The sequence below is a fragment of the Drosophila virilis genome, chromosome 2, assembly GCF_030788295.1.
Source record: "Drosophila virilis strain 15010-1051.87 chromosome 2, Dvir_AGI_RSII-ME, whole genome shotgun sequence".
Lineage (NCBI taxonomy): Eukaryota > Metazoa > Arthropoda > Insecta > Diptera > Drosophilidae > Drosophila > Drosophila virilis.
This window is the reverse complement of record NC_091544.1, coordinates 18,236,085-18,251,407: the sequence shown is the minus strand read 5'-3', so window position 1 is coordinate 18,251,407 and position 15,323 is coordinate 18,236,085. Positions and strand designations below refer to the sequence as shown.

At 40.1% G+C, this 15,323-nt stretch overlaps 4 protein-coding genes across 13 annotated transcripts in view; 2 read left to right on the top strand and 2 right to left on the bottom strand.

Annotated features, from left to right (window-relative positions):
• The first annotated feature begins 44 nt into the window (after nucleotides 1–44).
• Hat1 (histone acetyltransferase 1) lies at nucleotides 45–1,941 on the top strand. Its single transcript, XM_002053415.4, has 4 exons — nucleotides 45–191; nucleotides 380–533; nucleotides 596–1,097; nucleotides 1,152–1,941. The coding sequence occupies exons 1-4, from the start codon at nucleotides 123–125 to the stop codon at nucleotides 1,795–1,797; spliced, it is 1,371 nt and encodes a 456-aa protein (XP_002053451.2). The 5' UTR covers nucleotides 45–122; the 3' UTR covers nucleotides 1,798–1,941.
• kat-60L1 (katanin p60-like 1) lies at nucleotides 1,826–6,908 on the bottom strand. 5 transcript variants are annotated; one of them, XM_032434497.2, is made up of 5 exons: nucleotides 6,656–6,908; nucleotides 3,754–4,046; nucleotides 3,078–3,703; nucleotides 2,546–3,020; nucleotides 1,826–2,487 (listed from the first exon to the last, which is right to left on the bottom strand). In XM_032434497.2, the coding sequence occupies exons 1-5, from the start codon at nucleotides 6,769–6,771 to the stop codon at nucleotides 2,162–2,164; spliced, it is 1,836 nt and encodes a 611-aa protein (XP_032290388.1). In that variant the 5' UTR covers nucleotides 6,772–6,908; the 3' UTR covers nucleotides 1,826–2,161. The 5 variants fall into 5 exon arrangements, with proteins under 5 accessions (XP_032290388.1, XP_002053452.1, XP_032290385.1 ...); XM_002053416.4 differs by having other exon boundaries at nucleotides 3,078–3,691; XM_032434494.2 differs by lacking the exon at nucleotides 6,656–6,908 and adding an exon at nucleotides 5,512–5,984.
• Nucleotides 6,909–7,803: 895 nt separating this feature from the next.
• The window catches only part of LOC6630511 (exocyst complex component 4), a 34,305-nt gene continuing 26,785 nt past the window's right edge, over nucleotides 7,804–15,323 (top strand). The window contains exons 1-2 of one of the 5 annotated variants that reach the window (XM_002053419.4): nucleotides 7,804–8,030; nucleotides 10,817–11,000. In XM_002053419.4, coding sequence (XP_002053455.2) covers nucleotides 10,908–11,000 — 93 coding nt within the window. In that variant the 5' untranslated portion in view covers nucleotides 7,804–8,030; nucleotides 10,817–10,907. Of the gene's footprint in view, nucleotides 8,031–10,144; nucleotides 10,367–10,816; nucleotides 11,001–15,323 lie in introns of those variants that run through there. The other 4 variants (XM_070206761.1, XM_070206762.1, XM_070206764.1 and 1 more) reach the window with 4 other exon arrangements.
• Nucleotides 7,908–9,793, bottom strand: jagn (jagunal). Of its 2 annotated transcripts, none has more exons than XM_070206771.1 (3): nucleotides 9,774–9,793; nucleotides 8,656–9,028; nucleotides 7,908–8,590 (listed from the first exon to the last, which is right to left on the bottom strand). In XM_070206771.1, exons 1-3 carry the CDS (start codon nucleotides 9,776–9,778, stop codon nucleotides 8,459–8,461), a joined length of 510 nt encoding a protein of 169 aa, XP_070062872.1. In that variant the 5' UTR covers nucleotides 9,779–9,793; the 3' UTR covers nucleotides 7,908–8,458. The 2 variants fall into 2 exon arrangements, with proteins under 2 accessions (XP_070062872.1, XP_002053453.1); XM_002053417.4 differs by lacking the exon at nucleotides 9,774–9,793 and adding an exon at nucleotides 9,392–9,609.

Sequence of the window (15,323 nt, the reverse complement as noted above, 5' to 3'; positions counted from 1 at the left end):
AGTGTTGAGCAGTGTCTGACAAACAATGCATTTTCAAATTGAAACTAACATCAAAACTAGATTGATTAAAAAAATTTGTTAAACATCTAAAAAGTACAAAATTTGCAATTTGGGTTTATAGAATGACAACTGGTAAAAGAACACGGCTGCGACGAAAAAAGAGCAAAAAAAGCAAATCGCGCAAACGTACGGTAAGTTGTGCATCCCTGGTGCTGCATTTTAGCTACACTGCACAACACTTGCGATTTAGCCTTTGTTAAGCCGCGAAAAAATTCGCTAAAATACACTAAATTAGTCGATTGTTTTATGAAAAGCGTGTGTAAATTGTTTTTATGCCAAGAAACTACGTTGCGCTATTCGTAATTAACTCCTTGCACAGTGTCGCAAGCGTTTGCTGTTTCAACGCTACAACTACAATCACATTTTGCGCGCCAATTCGAGGGGCAGCCGAAAGACAAGCACCAAAATGGCACAAATACAGGAATATCAGGATCTGGTGCTAGACGCACTCGATACGGTCGAGTTCAAGCTGAGTAAGTGCAACTGTTATGTCGGTCTTCAATTATGGTATTAACTTTCGTCTGCTTACTTGCAGTACGCGACAAGGCGGACATCAACAATGATGCCATTATATTTCATCCCGCCATGGCGCACCAAATATTTGGTGAGTCGGAGACCATATTTGGGTATCAGGGCTTACACGTGCGCGTCCTGTACACGGCCGGTCCGCTGCACATCTATCTGGGCATTGAGTACGAGAAGCGTGTCAATGAAATCTCTGGTGGTGAAATTAAAGCCGATGATGTGGTGGCCACCATTGCGCAAAGCCTGCCAGACGGCTGCTATTTCATTAACCTAGATGAATTTCTCAAAACGCTGGACAAGGCTGACAAGTTCCAGCCATTTGGCGAGAAGCTCAGCGAGTACACTCGGACTGCTGATGATGGCAGTGAGCGGCTCTTTGAGATATATCAGTGCGACTATAAGATGTCATCATTTTTAAAGTTCTTTGCGCGTCTGCAAACGTTTATATTGTGGTTTGTCGACGCTGCCTCCTATATAGACACCGACGACGCCCAGTGGTGTTACTTCATCTGGTAAGTAGATTTTTATATATATATTATGCCTCTTTTAAGACTAGTTTATTGTAGCTATGAGAAATACAAGAATAAGGATGGACAGTACCAGTATGCAACTGCTGGCTACACAACCGTTTATGAATATTACGCCTATCCGCAAAACAAGCGGCCGCGCATCAGCCAAATGCTAATTTTGCCACCATTCCAGAAACTGGGTCTGGCCACCCAACTAGTGGAAACAATCTACAAGTTCTACCAGAGCCAGAAAAATGTGGTAGACATAACCGTTGAGGATCCATCAGAGGACTTTCAGAGATTGCGAAATTTTGTGGATGCACGTTTGTGTTTGGAGCTTAAAAGCTTTGCACGCGACGAAATCAAAAAGGGTTTCAATAAGGAAATGGTACGGGAGGCACGTGAGGCATTGAAGCTTAACCCGCGTCAGGTGCGAAAAATTTATGAATTGCTGCGGCTCTACTACACCAACGTGCATGACGAAAAGGAGTATAAAGTGTACCGTCTAGAAGTTAAGAAGCGCCTCAACGCCGTTTACTATAAACAGATAAAAGATCTACAAAAGATGGAACGCTATAAAATGGACACAGAAATGCTGCGCGCACGTTTGCCCAATACGAAACAGCGCATGGAACAGCTGCAGGAGGAGTATGTGCTCATTGAACAGGATTACAAGAATACTATTGATAAGCTACGGGCCTAGATCTATAACATATACAAAAAAAGACCGCTGGGTGTTGATTAATTTATTACATTTTCCGTTCTAAATATGTTGATTACAAAATACAATTTGTTGCTATAAGCCTACAGTAGGATTCTGTCGAATAAATGTGTATTAAAAAATACCGTTGTGTGTGTATATCTGTGTGTAGAGCAAAATGTGAAGCGTGTGTGCTCTTGAGCAATTAAACACAGGAAACATTTTTTATAATTATATATCGATACATATATGTATTGTTTTTACAAGAATTAAAAAAAGTTTGCGTATTGGAAGTACACATACGTATGGGTGTAAATATACGGGGATTTTATAGATTTTGTGCTGCGCTAGCACATAGTTCGTATAACTAGCAGGACCCGTACTCCTCCATCCATTTCTCGAAACGTGCCACATCGTCAGCCGAAACGGATTTTTTGGTGCGCTGCTGAGCATCCTGAAAATCCTGTAGTGTGATGGGCTGGTCCACATCCTCGCGGCGTATTTGCTTGATTTGTTGCGGCGTGCGGCCAGAGATGAGGCGACGCATTGCCATCATGGAGGCATCGCGGCAAACATTGCTTATGTCCGAGCCGGAATATCCTTGCAACTCATCACCAATCATGCTCGTATTGAGATCAGACGACAGCGATACATCCTTAAGGCAGAGCTTTAGCAGTGCTGCACGTGTTTCCTCTGTTAAATGAAAATCACATTAGAATATGTCTGGATGAGGTAAGTTTAGGCCACGCACCATTGGGCAGCGGTATATAGATGCGTTTCTCGAAGCGCCGTCGAAAAGCCTCGTCAATGTCCCAGGGATGATTTGTGGCTGCCAGCACCATGATGACCTTGTCATCCTGCAAGCTAGCATTAAGGCCATCCATTTGGATAAGCAACTCCGCCTTGAAACGCCGGCTAGCCTCGTGCTCGGAGTCGCTGCCGCGTGAGGCGCACAGAGCGTCGATTTCATCAATAAATATGGTGCTAGGGGCATAGAAGCGCGCCATCTCAAAGAGCAGACGCACCAGCTTCTCGCTCTCTCCGCGGTATTTGGATGTAAGCGTGGATGAGGAAACATTGAAGAATGTTGTGCCGCATTCAGTGGCCACGGCCTTAGCCAACAAGGTTTTGCCCGTGCCTGGTGGACCCACCATAAGCACTCCGCGCCACGGACGACGTATGCCCTTAAAGAATTCGGGCATTATATTGGGCAGCACCACAGCTTCCTAGAGTAAAACAATGCAAAATAAACTGAAAATGATTCATGGTTACAATAATATTACCTGTAATATGGTCTTAGCCTCATTGAGACCAGCTACCTCGGTCCATTTGATGCATGGATGCCGTTGCAGTATGTCCTTCTCCAGCGTATCAACGAGGTGTCCCTCATAGCCCAACGGTGAGAAATGCTTGACTTTTGTCTTGGGCGAACATCTTGGTGTATTGTGCGTGGTAGATTGTGTATGCGAATTATCCTCCAGCGATGTGGTCGCATCCTGATCATCCGAATTCGAGTTCTCATCCAAAGAATTCTTTTTTACCGCCCTTTGTTTCAGTGTCAGCTGTGTATTGGTACTCAGTTTGCGGGCCCGCAAACGTTCCACGGACCGACTCTTGCGCACAGCTGCTGTCAGCGCGGAAGCTCTGCCTGGGCGACTCAAACGCAAACCGACCCCGGCATTGCTGGCCGTGCTGCTCGCTGCTATGCCCACATTGCCAGCGCTGCCATGATGGCTCTGGCTCAGACTGTTGCTATTCAAATTGCTGCTAATGGAGGGGAGCGTTGGCTGCAGCTCGGGATCGCGTCGCCGCAACGAGGACACCCAGCGACTGTCCTGCTGTTGCTGTGAGGGAAACGGCATTGCAGTCTGGCTGGTACGTGGCTGCGGGGCTACCTCTGTATCGTAGACTGCGTTTAATTGTTGGGTGAGCGATCAAATAAACATTTGAGGCACAAACCTTGTGTGGGCAACCGCTGCTTATTGCGCAACGGCAGCGCACCGCCAATGCCCAAGCCATTGGGTGCATTGGGTCCTAGATTGTTGACGGGCCGATGTGGATTTACGGGGGCGGCCTGTGGATGCTGATGTGGATGCACGATTTCTGCCGGCGGCTTCTTCACCGCATTGCTATTACGCGTGGGCCGGCTGGTGGTGGTGATTTTGGTGAAGGCAAACGGTGACAGCGAATCCAAGATTAATGAGTCCATCATGCGCGCCATATGCGATAAGCTTGCGGGTGGCGTCGATGAGCTGCAAAAATGATAAGAAACATTGGGCCATGATTAATGCTGCTTGCCATTGGCCCTGCACATTCAACTTGGCCCAAAGCCCAGCAAAGGTCAATTTGCCAGGCTTATCAGCTGGCGACAAGTCCCTTGCGTGCGCCGTTTCTAGTCTGGCCAATGTTTGTCTAGTTCCACAACATTTAAGTGGGCACAAACACATGCACAGATAGTGCATGTCATGTATTTCTAGAAAGCCAAAGTTCGTGTGGCTAATGCGCGCACCTGTCATACCCATACATACATATGCAAAACAGTTGTGGGTTCAATAAACTTGGGCGCTGAAATACCGCCCAGGTTATTGACGTGCCGGCGACTATTGTTATTGTTAACATTCACATGCGTCATCGTGATTAACGGTAATTCATTTACATGAATATTTTGCTATAATAGTGCAATTGCCGTTTAGTTTGAATGCTGCCTTTATCAAAAAATGCCCACACGCTCAAAAGTATGCTACAGTATTTTCTATTACGTTTTTCGTCTTAGTTAATTAAGTTGGCCGCAGTCGGCCATATTTCTTGGGCAGCCACAGACCGGATGTGGTCTCATTGCGCGCACATAAACAATTGGGTTAATGTTTCTGATATGGTAGCTAACAGGCACCCACGTTTCGGAGCCAGAGATTTGTGTGATTAGCGGCTAACTGGGCCAACTTTTGCGCTTGCAGAGTCATTAAAACGTCTGATCCGCCTATTTGGTCTATATATTTATTGACTCTGGCCCTATATCTATGGCGCGCTTAGAAACTGTGTATAAAACCATATAAATAGCACGCTTGATTGATGGGCAAACTGGCACAAGGCTGTCGAGGAAAATAACTGACAAAAACAGGAATCTAGATGAATGGATAGCTCAGTCAGTTCCCCCCTCTCTGTCTCTCTTTCCCTATTCTTTGTTTTAAAAAGCTTGTCCGTGCAAATGCATGTCACTGAAAAAGGTGTTTATGTTAATTTTTAGTTACCCAGAAAGCAGACCCAAAGAGCCGTCAATTTATGCAAATATCAACTAATAACAATTATGACTAGCAAAAACGTCAAGTGGTCGGAAATCGTCTGATAGTAGGCTAAGGACTGGGAGACTTACGTCTTATACCGAAACAATTTCTTATGAAAATTTAACGTGTACTCAAATTACTCTAAATTTTAATAGATGGCAAATTTCGTGAACTATGAACACTAAATAATTAAGTAAATATTCCAACTTGTTGGTTAGCATGCACTTCTCTTATAATTTGTTTTTAACTTGTATTAAAATGTTATGTGCTTAAATAAACGAGTGTGTTTTTCAAATAAACTTCAAATGGATCGAATTGTTAATGTTAAAGGTCTCTTTGATTTGAAAGATAAGGCCTGCGATATAATACACATTTTTTGCAGATCCCAAAATGAACGACATAAGGGGCATGGCCACTTTTTTTTGCGCATAATTACCACTGATGCAGATCCCATAGCGAATGATATGGCGTGTGTCTATAGCCAGACATAAAGGGCACGGCCACTTCATATTCCACCTGAACATTGGGCGGAGATTGCGGACGCACTGCTAAAGCGGTGCGTTCCAGCGCTGGATTGGAGCTGGTCAGCGTACGTTGACGCATAAACGATTGTGTACCATTGTTGTTGTTCAGCAACGTTTGTTGAGCAACGTTTCCGCCAGTTGGAGGAGGTCCAGCAACTGATTGGCCCATGCCAAACCAGTTTTGTGCATTCGTGTTAAACATTGTTGCCGGCTGCAGCAACAAAGACTTGGCAATATTCACGTACAATTTAAAAACACACTGAAATTTACTCAATATGTACTAAAGCTTGACGGATTATTCGGAAACAATACGATGTAGTGCAACGCGTCGCGAGTCGGCATCTACCTAGCGACTCAAGGGTTGTCCGCCAACTGACCACATAACTGGACGACGGACGCGTCCACAACAGAAAGCGAGCTCATTATTTGCATGGCGGGTAGTTTCTGGGTATTTTTTGTATGTGTGAATGTGAAATGAGGTTAAAGGAAGTATTGCTTTGAGTTGTTGTTGCTCATTTAGTGCCTACACCTGAGTCCAGTGGTCAATGCACGCTAACCCAAGTTGACTCAAACTCAAGCAAAAGATGCCATCGATTTCTGCTACCAGCTAAGGTATATACATAAGTGAACACACATATATATATACGCACACACTCGTATTTTAATGTATTACAATACATTCTTAATAATTAGGCGTTTATTTTTGCCGGCTTTAATGGCGCGCTTGCATGCGGCTTGAATTGCAAACTAAACCTTAGCATATCATAAACAATTATTTTGTATATATGTAAATTATAAATAGTATATACGGCCTGGAGTGTCTTGTCTAATATTTAACATGAGCTCTGTTGCAAATCCATCAAACGAAGGACATTTTTATTTAGTATATATATACTTATAGACAAATCAGCTGAGCGAGATAAAAATCGATACGCATTGAGGGAAAAAATATGCACTTGGCTTTTACCAGTCAAGGCACGTTGAAGGGGCCTGGCACGCCTACAAAAGGCGCTTCATAGAAAAATGTATGCCTATTGCTGCTGCTACCTTACTTACCCTGCGCCCATCATAGGCAAATAGGTGGATGTGGAGTCCACGGTGCGTATGGCTGTATTGCCACGTAGCACAATCTTTTCGCGTGTGGTGCGTCTGTAGGTCTCCTCGCCGCGCATCCTTGTACTTCAATTTCACGTATTACCAAAACAAATATTCCAAATTTTACTATTAATTTTTATTTATTTTTTTTTGTTTTCAGAAATTCACTTGTTTATTTTTGCCAAAATATGAGTGTCGAACAAATTTTGCGTCTGCTCCTCCCACAGGCATTGTCAAAATGAGCTGTGAGCTAACTGAGACGGTAGTTGCTGATGCTGTATGACAGCAGCCGTGCTCTCACGCGCTAAACACTCTCTTCGTGGCTCTCTTCTCTCAGCTGGTGGAATTGCGCAACTTTAAAAGTGCAGCGTTGCGACGCTGTTGCCCTTTGGCGGCCCTCTTCACGGCACGCTGCACAAATGGTCACTAACTGGGCGCAACGTTGTTGGTCAGCCGCATTGAATGTTAGGCCCAAAGTCAGCTGGTGAAAATGGTGAAAATTGGGGGATGCTTATGTGTGCATTATGGTATGCATTCTACGCCGTTTACAGCTGGCGTTCCTTAAGAGATAAGACCAATTTGATTTATCTGCTCTTTGATATATAAAGGCAACAATGTTGCATGTTCTCTTATGTTCTCTCTTAGCATGCAAAAGAGTGCTGCATTGAATGTACATTTTAAAATGTTGTGTTGCATACTTAAAGTGAATAACATTTTAATTTATAGTGCGAGACTCCATACACATGATGCCCTTGAACTTCTCCTATATTTTTATACATATTACCAATTTTTCTTGCTCTCTCCGTCTATCATTACGTTTAAAGATTATTTGCTGGGCCCACCATTTAAATAAGGTTTTTAGTTATTTTTTAACCCACTCAGAAGAACAAACATATTTTATTTTTATTGATCGATTTTTAAAAAACTACTTATAAATTCTGATAGTAAATGACCATTCAAAAACCAGTTTGTAATTGGTGAAACTTTTTATAAATGTTTCACATTTTATCTTATAAAAATGTTGTATGATCAAAACTTGAACTTTGCTTAAACACTCAAAATTTCAATTAAATAAATAACTGTAATCGTAAAATATTTTGGGCAGTTTACAAAAAATTTATCCACAAACACACAAATATATTGAATGATTGTGCATTTCAAATTATGTAGTTAAAATAATGAAAAACAAAACGCAATAAAAACCATTTGAAAATTGTTTTAAAACTAATAGTTTCAAATGTACTCATTCATCATATATGTATCAATATAGACATACATTAATAAGTATTTAATAAGTATATTAGCCGTTTCTAACAAACACGAGGCACGTCGAAATGTAAGTAGACCACAAAAGAGAATATTAAGTTTACATCTTGTTATTATCGTTTTGTTTCCTTATTGACTTGGGAAATTTGGTGGCTTCAGTTGCTTTGTTGTCGACTCGACTTTATAAGGTTGCATGTGTATCGTATGTATATGGATAATTGTTTATAGATTTACTTTTTTTTTAATGTAGTATGTAACGCTTGAACGTTTTAACTTTAACAATAACTATAACGTTGGTAATTTATTCTTTCTGAAAATATTATGTCTGATTATTTAAAATGTGTGATTTATTATTATTTCTGTTTTGCTTTTGTGCACTAGAGAGATAGTTTTAAGTTTTTTTTTTTTCAAATTATTTACAACTAGCCCTACAGCATCTTGCTTTGACGTTTCACTAATTTGGCGAGTATTTAGTAGTATTTTCACGACTCTATTGATTTACTGAAATTTACGTGTGGATGATCGCGCCTTCCAGGCCTTGACTAGATTGTACGCAAAGTAAAGTGTGAACCCATGAATCTGAAAGCCCACGAAACAAAAGGCATACCAAAATACACCATAGGGAAATCCCTGAAACAGAAGCAACAAATTGTTAATTTGATTCGTTTTTTTTTTTCATTTTACATTTGACTTACGCGCCATACGAAAATGTCCGTTTCGTCCAGCTCCAAGGCTTTGTCCATGGTCAAAAACTCCCAAACGTCGGAAAAGTAATAGGCGAAACAGTAGAGCAGCGGGAGCACAGCCATTATCAAAATGGCAATCATATACTTTTGCATATCGCGGACCTTGTTGCCACGTGCCGCTGAAAGGCCCAGAAACGATGTGAGCAGCGAGGCAGCCCAAACGTATTCCCACCACAGTGGCTGCGGCACCTCCAACTCTTCGATTTCTAGCACAAATATATCCAAGCGATCCAATATGTCAGACGTTAGCTTGGCCAGCATGACAAAGAACAGCAGGGCATGAAAGAAAATGCAGTACTTCAGACGCGATTTGTTCAACAAGCTGCAAATAGAAGAAAATGTATCTTGCAGTTGTAGTAGTTTGACTTGTTAGTTGGGTTTCCTTCTGCTTGGTAGCCCTCGGCCTTAAGCTATCCAAAATATGTACACAAACAATGACAATGTTGTTGTTGCTATTGTAAACAGGCACACATGCTGAGTGTCTAGCTGGCACTTTGCCCACCCACTCTGCTGGCACTGGCTGGCTGGCTGGCTGACTGACTGTTTGTCTGGCTCGTGCACCTTCTGTAGCAGGAGTTGCAACTTGATTGCAGTCGATTGCGATGGCATGACCTTTTGGCAGTGCAGGCGTAGCTACTTGCAAGTAATTAGATAATTTTGTGGAGATTTAGAAAGTGTTATTAACCTAATTTGATATGTGTTTGCCACTTTCTGTCTAAACTCGAAGTCATTGCCATCGGTTCCCGCGACCATTGGACCGCCGCGAGTTGCCATTTTTGTTCGTCAATTCGATGCCGTTTTTGCCAAAGCTTTATAACAATTTTAAATACAATTTAACTGTCTTCAAAGTACTTCTCACAACATTTGCTCGGACGATATATTGTGGTGGTCGGTCGATTACAGCGGTGCAGATATGAGTGTTGGCTAACAGTCAAAATTTTTTGTACATTACCAAATACTCGTTATTAACAGTTTAAACGAAATTGTGGAGGTCGGGCAATAGACATCGTGAGTGTTGTAAATCAACATCAGTTTTCAAAAAAAAAAAACGCCAACTTTTTATTTACCACATTACTTTTCCGCAATTTATCTGTAATATTAGCATAATTAAGTACACATTTATATGCAAATGTGTGATTTGCTGCACTTAAATTTGGTAAGTGGACGCGAAGGCACCGTGAACTGAAGCTCATTGGTCGGGCAACTGCGTCAAAGCTACCTGTTGCTTGTTTGCATTTCAATCCATAAATCAATTCACGAAAAGGCGAACAATAAAGAGTGCAAAAAGCGCATATTTAAAAATAAAATTCTACATCAAATACATATCTATTGATACATTTTTTTTTTGCTGCTGCTCTTTGCAGACGATTCAGTTCCATGCGCTCTTTGCCATAGCTCTTTGAGTGCCTTATGCTCGCGTGGTCTACAAAAGTGGAAACAACCGCAAAGTGCCATCAGTTCTACGGCGGTATTCTTTAGCAGAACGTCTTAGTGCGAAGCGCATGCGATCGGCAACGGAGTTTTTAATCAGAATTAGCAATTTACGCAAACATTTAATGCCAGTTATTGATAACTATCGTCTACGTTTTTATGCAGAGATAGGCAGCTGACTTGACTTTACCCATATGTAGTTGTGTGTTCGTGTGTGCTTCGCTTAACGGTAATTTTAGTGCATTATTTTTATTACGCCCTTTGCATATTTTGCATTTCGAAAATTAATGTGTGCGCATATTTTAATACTTATATGTGTGTCGTTCTTATTTGCCTTTCGCGACTGACCTTGTTGGCTGTCAGTGGCCAAATATGAAATTATTTTTGTAAATATTTTTCAAAATTTTCGGTACCTGCAGCTGTGTCGACATCCGCTTGCCAATATGTTGTGTTTTTACATTGTTTTGATTTTTGGCAACAACTATTAACATTTGTATACATATTAAACATTAGACAATGTGCTTCCGTGTGTGTGCGTGACTTTTACAACCTTGTGATATTGTTTGTACTTAATAAAAGTCTTATGAATACCATCGATCATATGATTTAGATAACAATTAATAATATTATTAAATGTGATAAATTGGTAAATGGCGGCTTTCTTCTTGTCTCTTTGCAGCTGCTCTTACGCCGGCTGTGCATTCAGTTAAATAATATAAGACCAATCGAGCCCCACGAAACCCAAGTGCATCCGTATCCAAGAACAAGTCATGTCCGCGATTGCCGCTGACAAACGCGCATCGTTTGCGCGCCGGGCCGAAAGTCTGGTGGAGCGGGTGAGAGTTTTGAAAACCATTTACGAGGTAATCGGTATCAAGTGACCAAAATGCGTGAGATATAACAAATTGTTTTTGCTTTTCGATCAAGTTGTTCTTTAGGCTTACCTGCATGATTGTTTGCCATGCAATTGGATTTAATGTGCAATTAATTAAACACGAGCTGTGAATTCATTTCTTGGACCAGTCCCCAAACTATTACCACAAAAGTCCGTTACTGCATACCAAATGTAGGCTTGCGAAAGCATGAACGGCAAGTGTAAACTTTTGCTATCCCCTTTCGATAAAAATGCTATAAACATATATACCCACATACCCACACACATATATATATTCACGATATCAACATTTATTTGATTAGACGCAATGGGCGTAGGTGGCCAGGCATTACGAATTTAGACACTCGCAGACGTGCTTGGCTCTCTGCCCTGACTTTGGTATGCTCTGTCAACTTTTCTCTGAAAATGAATAGTTTCCCAAACAAACAAATATAGATGTATATATATTATGCTTGCATTTGCTTGCGATTTATTACAACAACAATTAGTGAGGCGTATTAAATGTATAAAGACCAAGGACCCGACAGAAATGCAGGAATTCACCGCTTTTTGTCGTTGTTGGTGTTGTTAATGATGATGTGAGTGCTATTAACAATTTAATGGAACGTTGTTGTCTATTTAATTGACCCTTTGTTTCTCAATTATGCCATAGCGTTTTAATTTTGGCGAAACGGTCATAGCTCTGTGGGCAGTGACCACTTTATCTATAGCTATTCGAAAGCCTGAGATCTTGATAATGCTCTCTGTTTGTGTCGATGTACGCCTTTAGCGTTCGAGCTATAAATAAATCTTTCAAATTAAGAAGCTCGCCAAATTGGCTTGGTAATTGTGCAAAGCGAATGCGTCTTTATCAGACTCAGACGCTTCTGCAGTGACATCAATTGAATGAAAAACTGGGTAATAAATAGTTACATCGCTGCACATATGTATATAACTATTTACGTACAAAGCCGCAGAATTAATTAAGCGGGTGAAGCAACACAGCACAGAAACGTATACACAGAAAAACACATAGTTGGCCAATGACCGAGCAGTTCATTTGTTTTGTTGCATTCGAATATTTAATTGAACGCCAAATGGTGTGTGTAATATTTAGATAGACGAGGGTAGCTTATAAATTTCGTATGTAAAGAGAGTGGTGTTTTTTTTTTTTTCAAGGACAGGCAAGTGTATAAAATGCATAAAGCGTATCATTTAAAAAGGAAATCAAACTGTGATCCTTAAAATGTTTAAGGTAACAGTTATAAGAGCTTTTGGATATAATTATCAAAATTAAATATTTTCAGATATAGATATTAGATATTTTATCAGTTACAAGCTTCAGATCATAATAGAAAACAAAAACAATCTGGAAAGTAATTTAATTGAATATTTCCATCGGTTAAGACTTCTGAATTAAATAATAAACAAAACTCAGCAATCGTCGAGCGAGAAGCTGTATATTGATAAAGTATAATGTATCAATCAAGGAGCATTAGCACAGCTCAGATTTATACGAACGGGGCTTCCTCTCTTAGAATGGAACGACGTGAATGTCTTTATCGGACTGGCATATTTGTCTTATCAGAAATAGCTACGCAAATAAAGGCAAAAGTGCGGCACGCAAGCAAAACAAAGAACAGAGAACGAAAAAAAAAAAAACAAAAAACAGAAAGCAAAATAAATGAACGATAAAAAGCTAATAAAGTGCAACATAAATAAATGCGTGCGTAAACATCGCGTGAATTCATCGTGCCAATGAATTTGGCAGTGGACCAAAAGGACTCAGAGACAAGGAGAGAGGGAGAGAGAAAGAGAGTGGGAGGGAGAGAGAGAGGTGGGGCGATACGCAAGGCTCGTAACTTGATGGCCTGCCGAAAATATTTTGAGCAAAGTGCCAGAGTTTGTACTTGAATGTTGCTGCTCTTTTTGCTGATATCCTTCGTTGTCCTGGCACGTGTGTTTGTATTGCCATTGGGGCTTAAAGTGTCCTCTTTTCTTGTGCTGTGTGCTTTGTCTGTGTGCTTCAGTGTGTGTATGAGAATTTGTGTGTTTGTTTATAAGTAATACCGCTTTGAAAGCCAAGCACTTGAATTTGTCCCGGGCTCACGTTTAAAACGCATTCAATTTTCGCCCAACATATCGAGCGTCTCAGTTTTAAAGTGTCCGCCGTTATTTTTGATAGGAATTGGAGGTTGTGTATCTAGACTGGTATTTTGAGTAAATTTATATCACTATTTTACTTAAGGTACTTAAGAAGAGCCACGAGCAACTTTTGCCATGATTAAAAATAAGCTCAGATAAATCATTCAAGAAAAAAAATAACGACTAAACGTTATGTGTTTACATGTTTGTACCGTTATTCGATTACCGTTAATCAATTCTTCTATAGTACATAATTTATTTATTGACATAATGTGCAATCTGCATTATTCCGTCTCGCAATATTTGTTTAGCCTTGTTTTTAGAATTGAATATATCTCGACATATATAATTTTCGTTATTAATAATGTCATGGTAAATGTTTTTTTTCTGGATAGGTTGGCGTTAAGCTTATGTTTCTGACAGAATTTAAATCATATAAAAATGTGTGAATGAGTTAGAGGATTAAACAGCTCATTGCGCATACGCCGCGTTTTTTTTTGTTTTCAATTAATCACACAACATTTATATGAGCTATGGAAAATACAAACGGATAACAGCTAAAGCGCAAATGTTATGTCTAATTTGAATTTAATTAGAGAAAAAAACGAAATTGGTTTGTAGCAGTGGGTAGCTAAGGGTGTGTAATTACGCACAATGCGACTATGATATACAATCATTCTAGCTTCTTCTCTACATACACGTTCACGATTAATTTCGGTAAAGTCTGATCCTTATACAAATTTTAAAATAATTTTTAAATAATGAAACGCCAATAATCAGAAATCTTTTTGTTAGAAAGTGGGAGAAACACCTATATACTATATACTATACTATATACTATATGAAGTTCGTTTTAGCTGTCGTAGCTTTTGATTTCGAGGCATTTATTAAAGTAGACAGGCAGACGGATCAAGAATTTACTATATATTTCAAACGCCTTACAATTGGACAACTTTGTTATACCCCATTTAAACTCCACAGGGTATATAAAAGTGAAAGCTCAACCACAACAACAGTCGCTGCACAAACGTTAACAATACATTAACAGCAACAAAAGAAACAGCAACAATGTCAGCTACAATTACCTAGGCAGGTGCGCAAAGCAAATAAACAACCAGAACTACAATAAAAACAACGAGAAGAAGGCAACTTATATGCACAGGCTGGAAAACAAAATACATAGAAAAGACGCGTTACTTAAGCGTTGGCTGTGGGGCGTGTTGGGGGCGTGACAATAAGTCAAAGCAACAATGACAAAAAGTTTCCAAGTGCTGTGCTGAGCATACTTTCAGGCGCAAAAGCCGAAAGACAATTGAAAGCCCGTAAGCCACTTGCCAAAGGCAGCCAGCTGAGTCAACGGGGGCGTGGCATTATCTGTACTTTTTGAATAGCTATAAAAATAAGTGCTAGATAATACAGAAGTGCTAAGCCAAACAATCAACAACAAATATAAACAGGTTAAGTTAAATGAGATTGTGATTGCGCCTCGGTTGATTGACTCAAGTGTGATAGTAAAATCTGATAGAGAAAATATCGAAAAGTTGTGGATTTAATTGACAATAAATTGTATCTATCTATCTAGTATAAGATATACAAGTCAATTACCAAAACCTCCAATTATAATTGGTATAACTATACAACAGAATTCGAATAAAAGCATGGGCTGTAACAATAACACTATAAATTTGATCATCTCCAATTAAAACTCCCGGGTATCGTTATTCAGCTCGAATTTTGGGTAAGGAATTTGGAATTTGTGGGTGAGGGTAGGACAATGATCCCTAACTAGGACAATGATCCCTAATTGCCAGATTCAAGCATATTCAACTGCTTAAATGTAAAAATCACTTCCATATTATTATCTTCAGTTAGAGAAAGGCAACATTTATTTAACGTAGCGTATGCCGCGCGGGAGTTTACAACCACGGTGCCTTAAAGATGCTGCATGCGCTGTGTCCTTTGGTTGCCAAATTGAATGCATGTTTGTCGGGCAACAAGAAAAAAGTAGATCGTGTTTTCACTCGTGTCAAATTCCAGCAAACTTGAGTTTATCCAAGGACCATATGAATTTTCCATTTGCCTTAAGTTAATTTCAATAGCCGAAATATCGTATAGGCCACGTTAATCTGCATTGTTCTAAATTCCATTCAGGCAAAGTTTTCCTGCC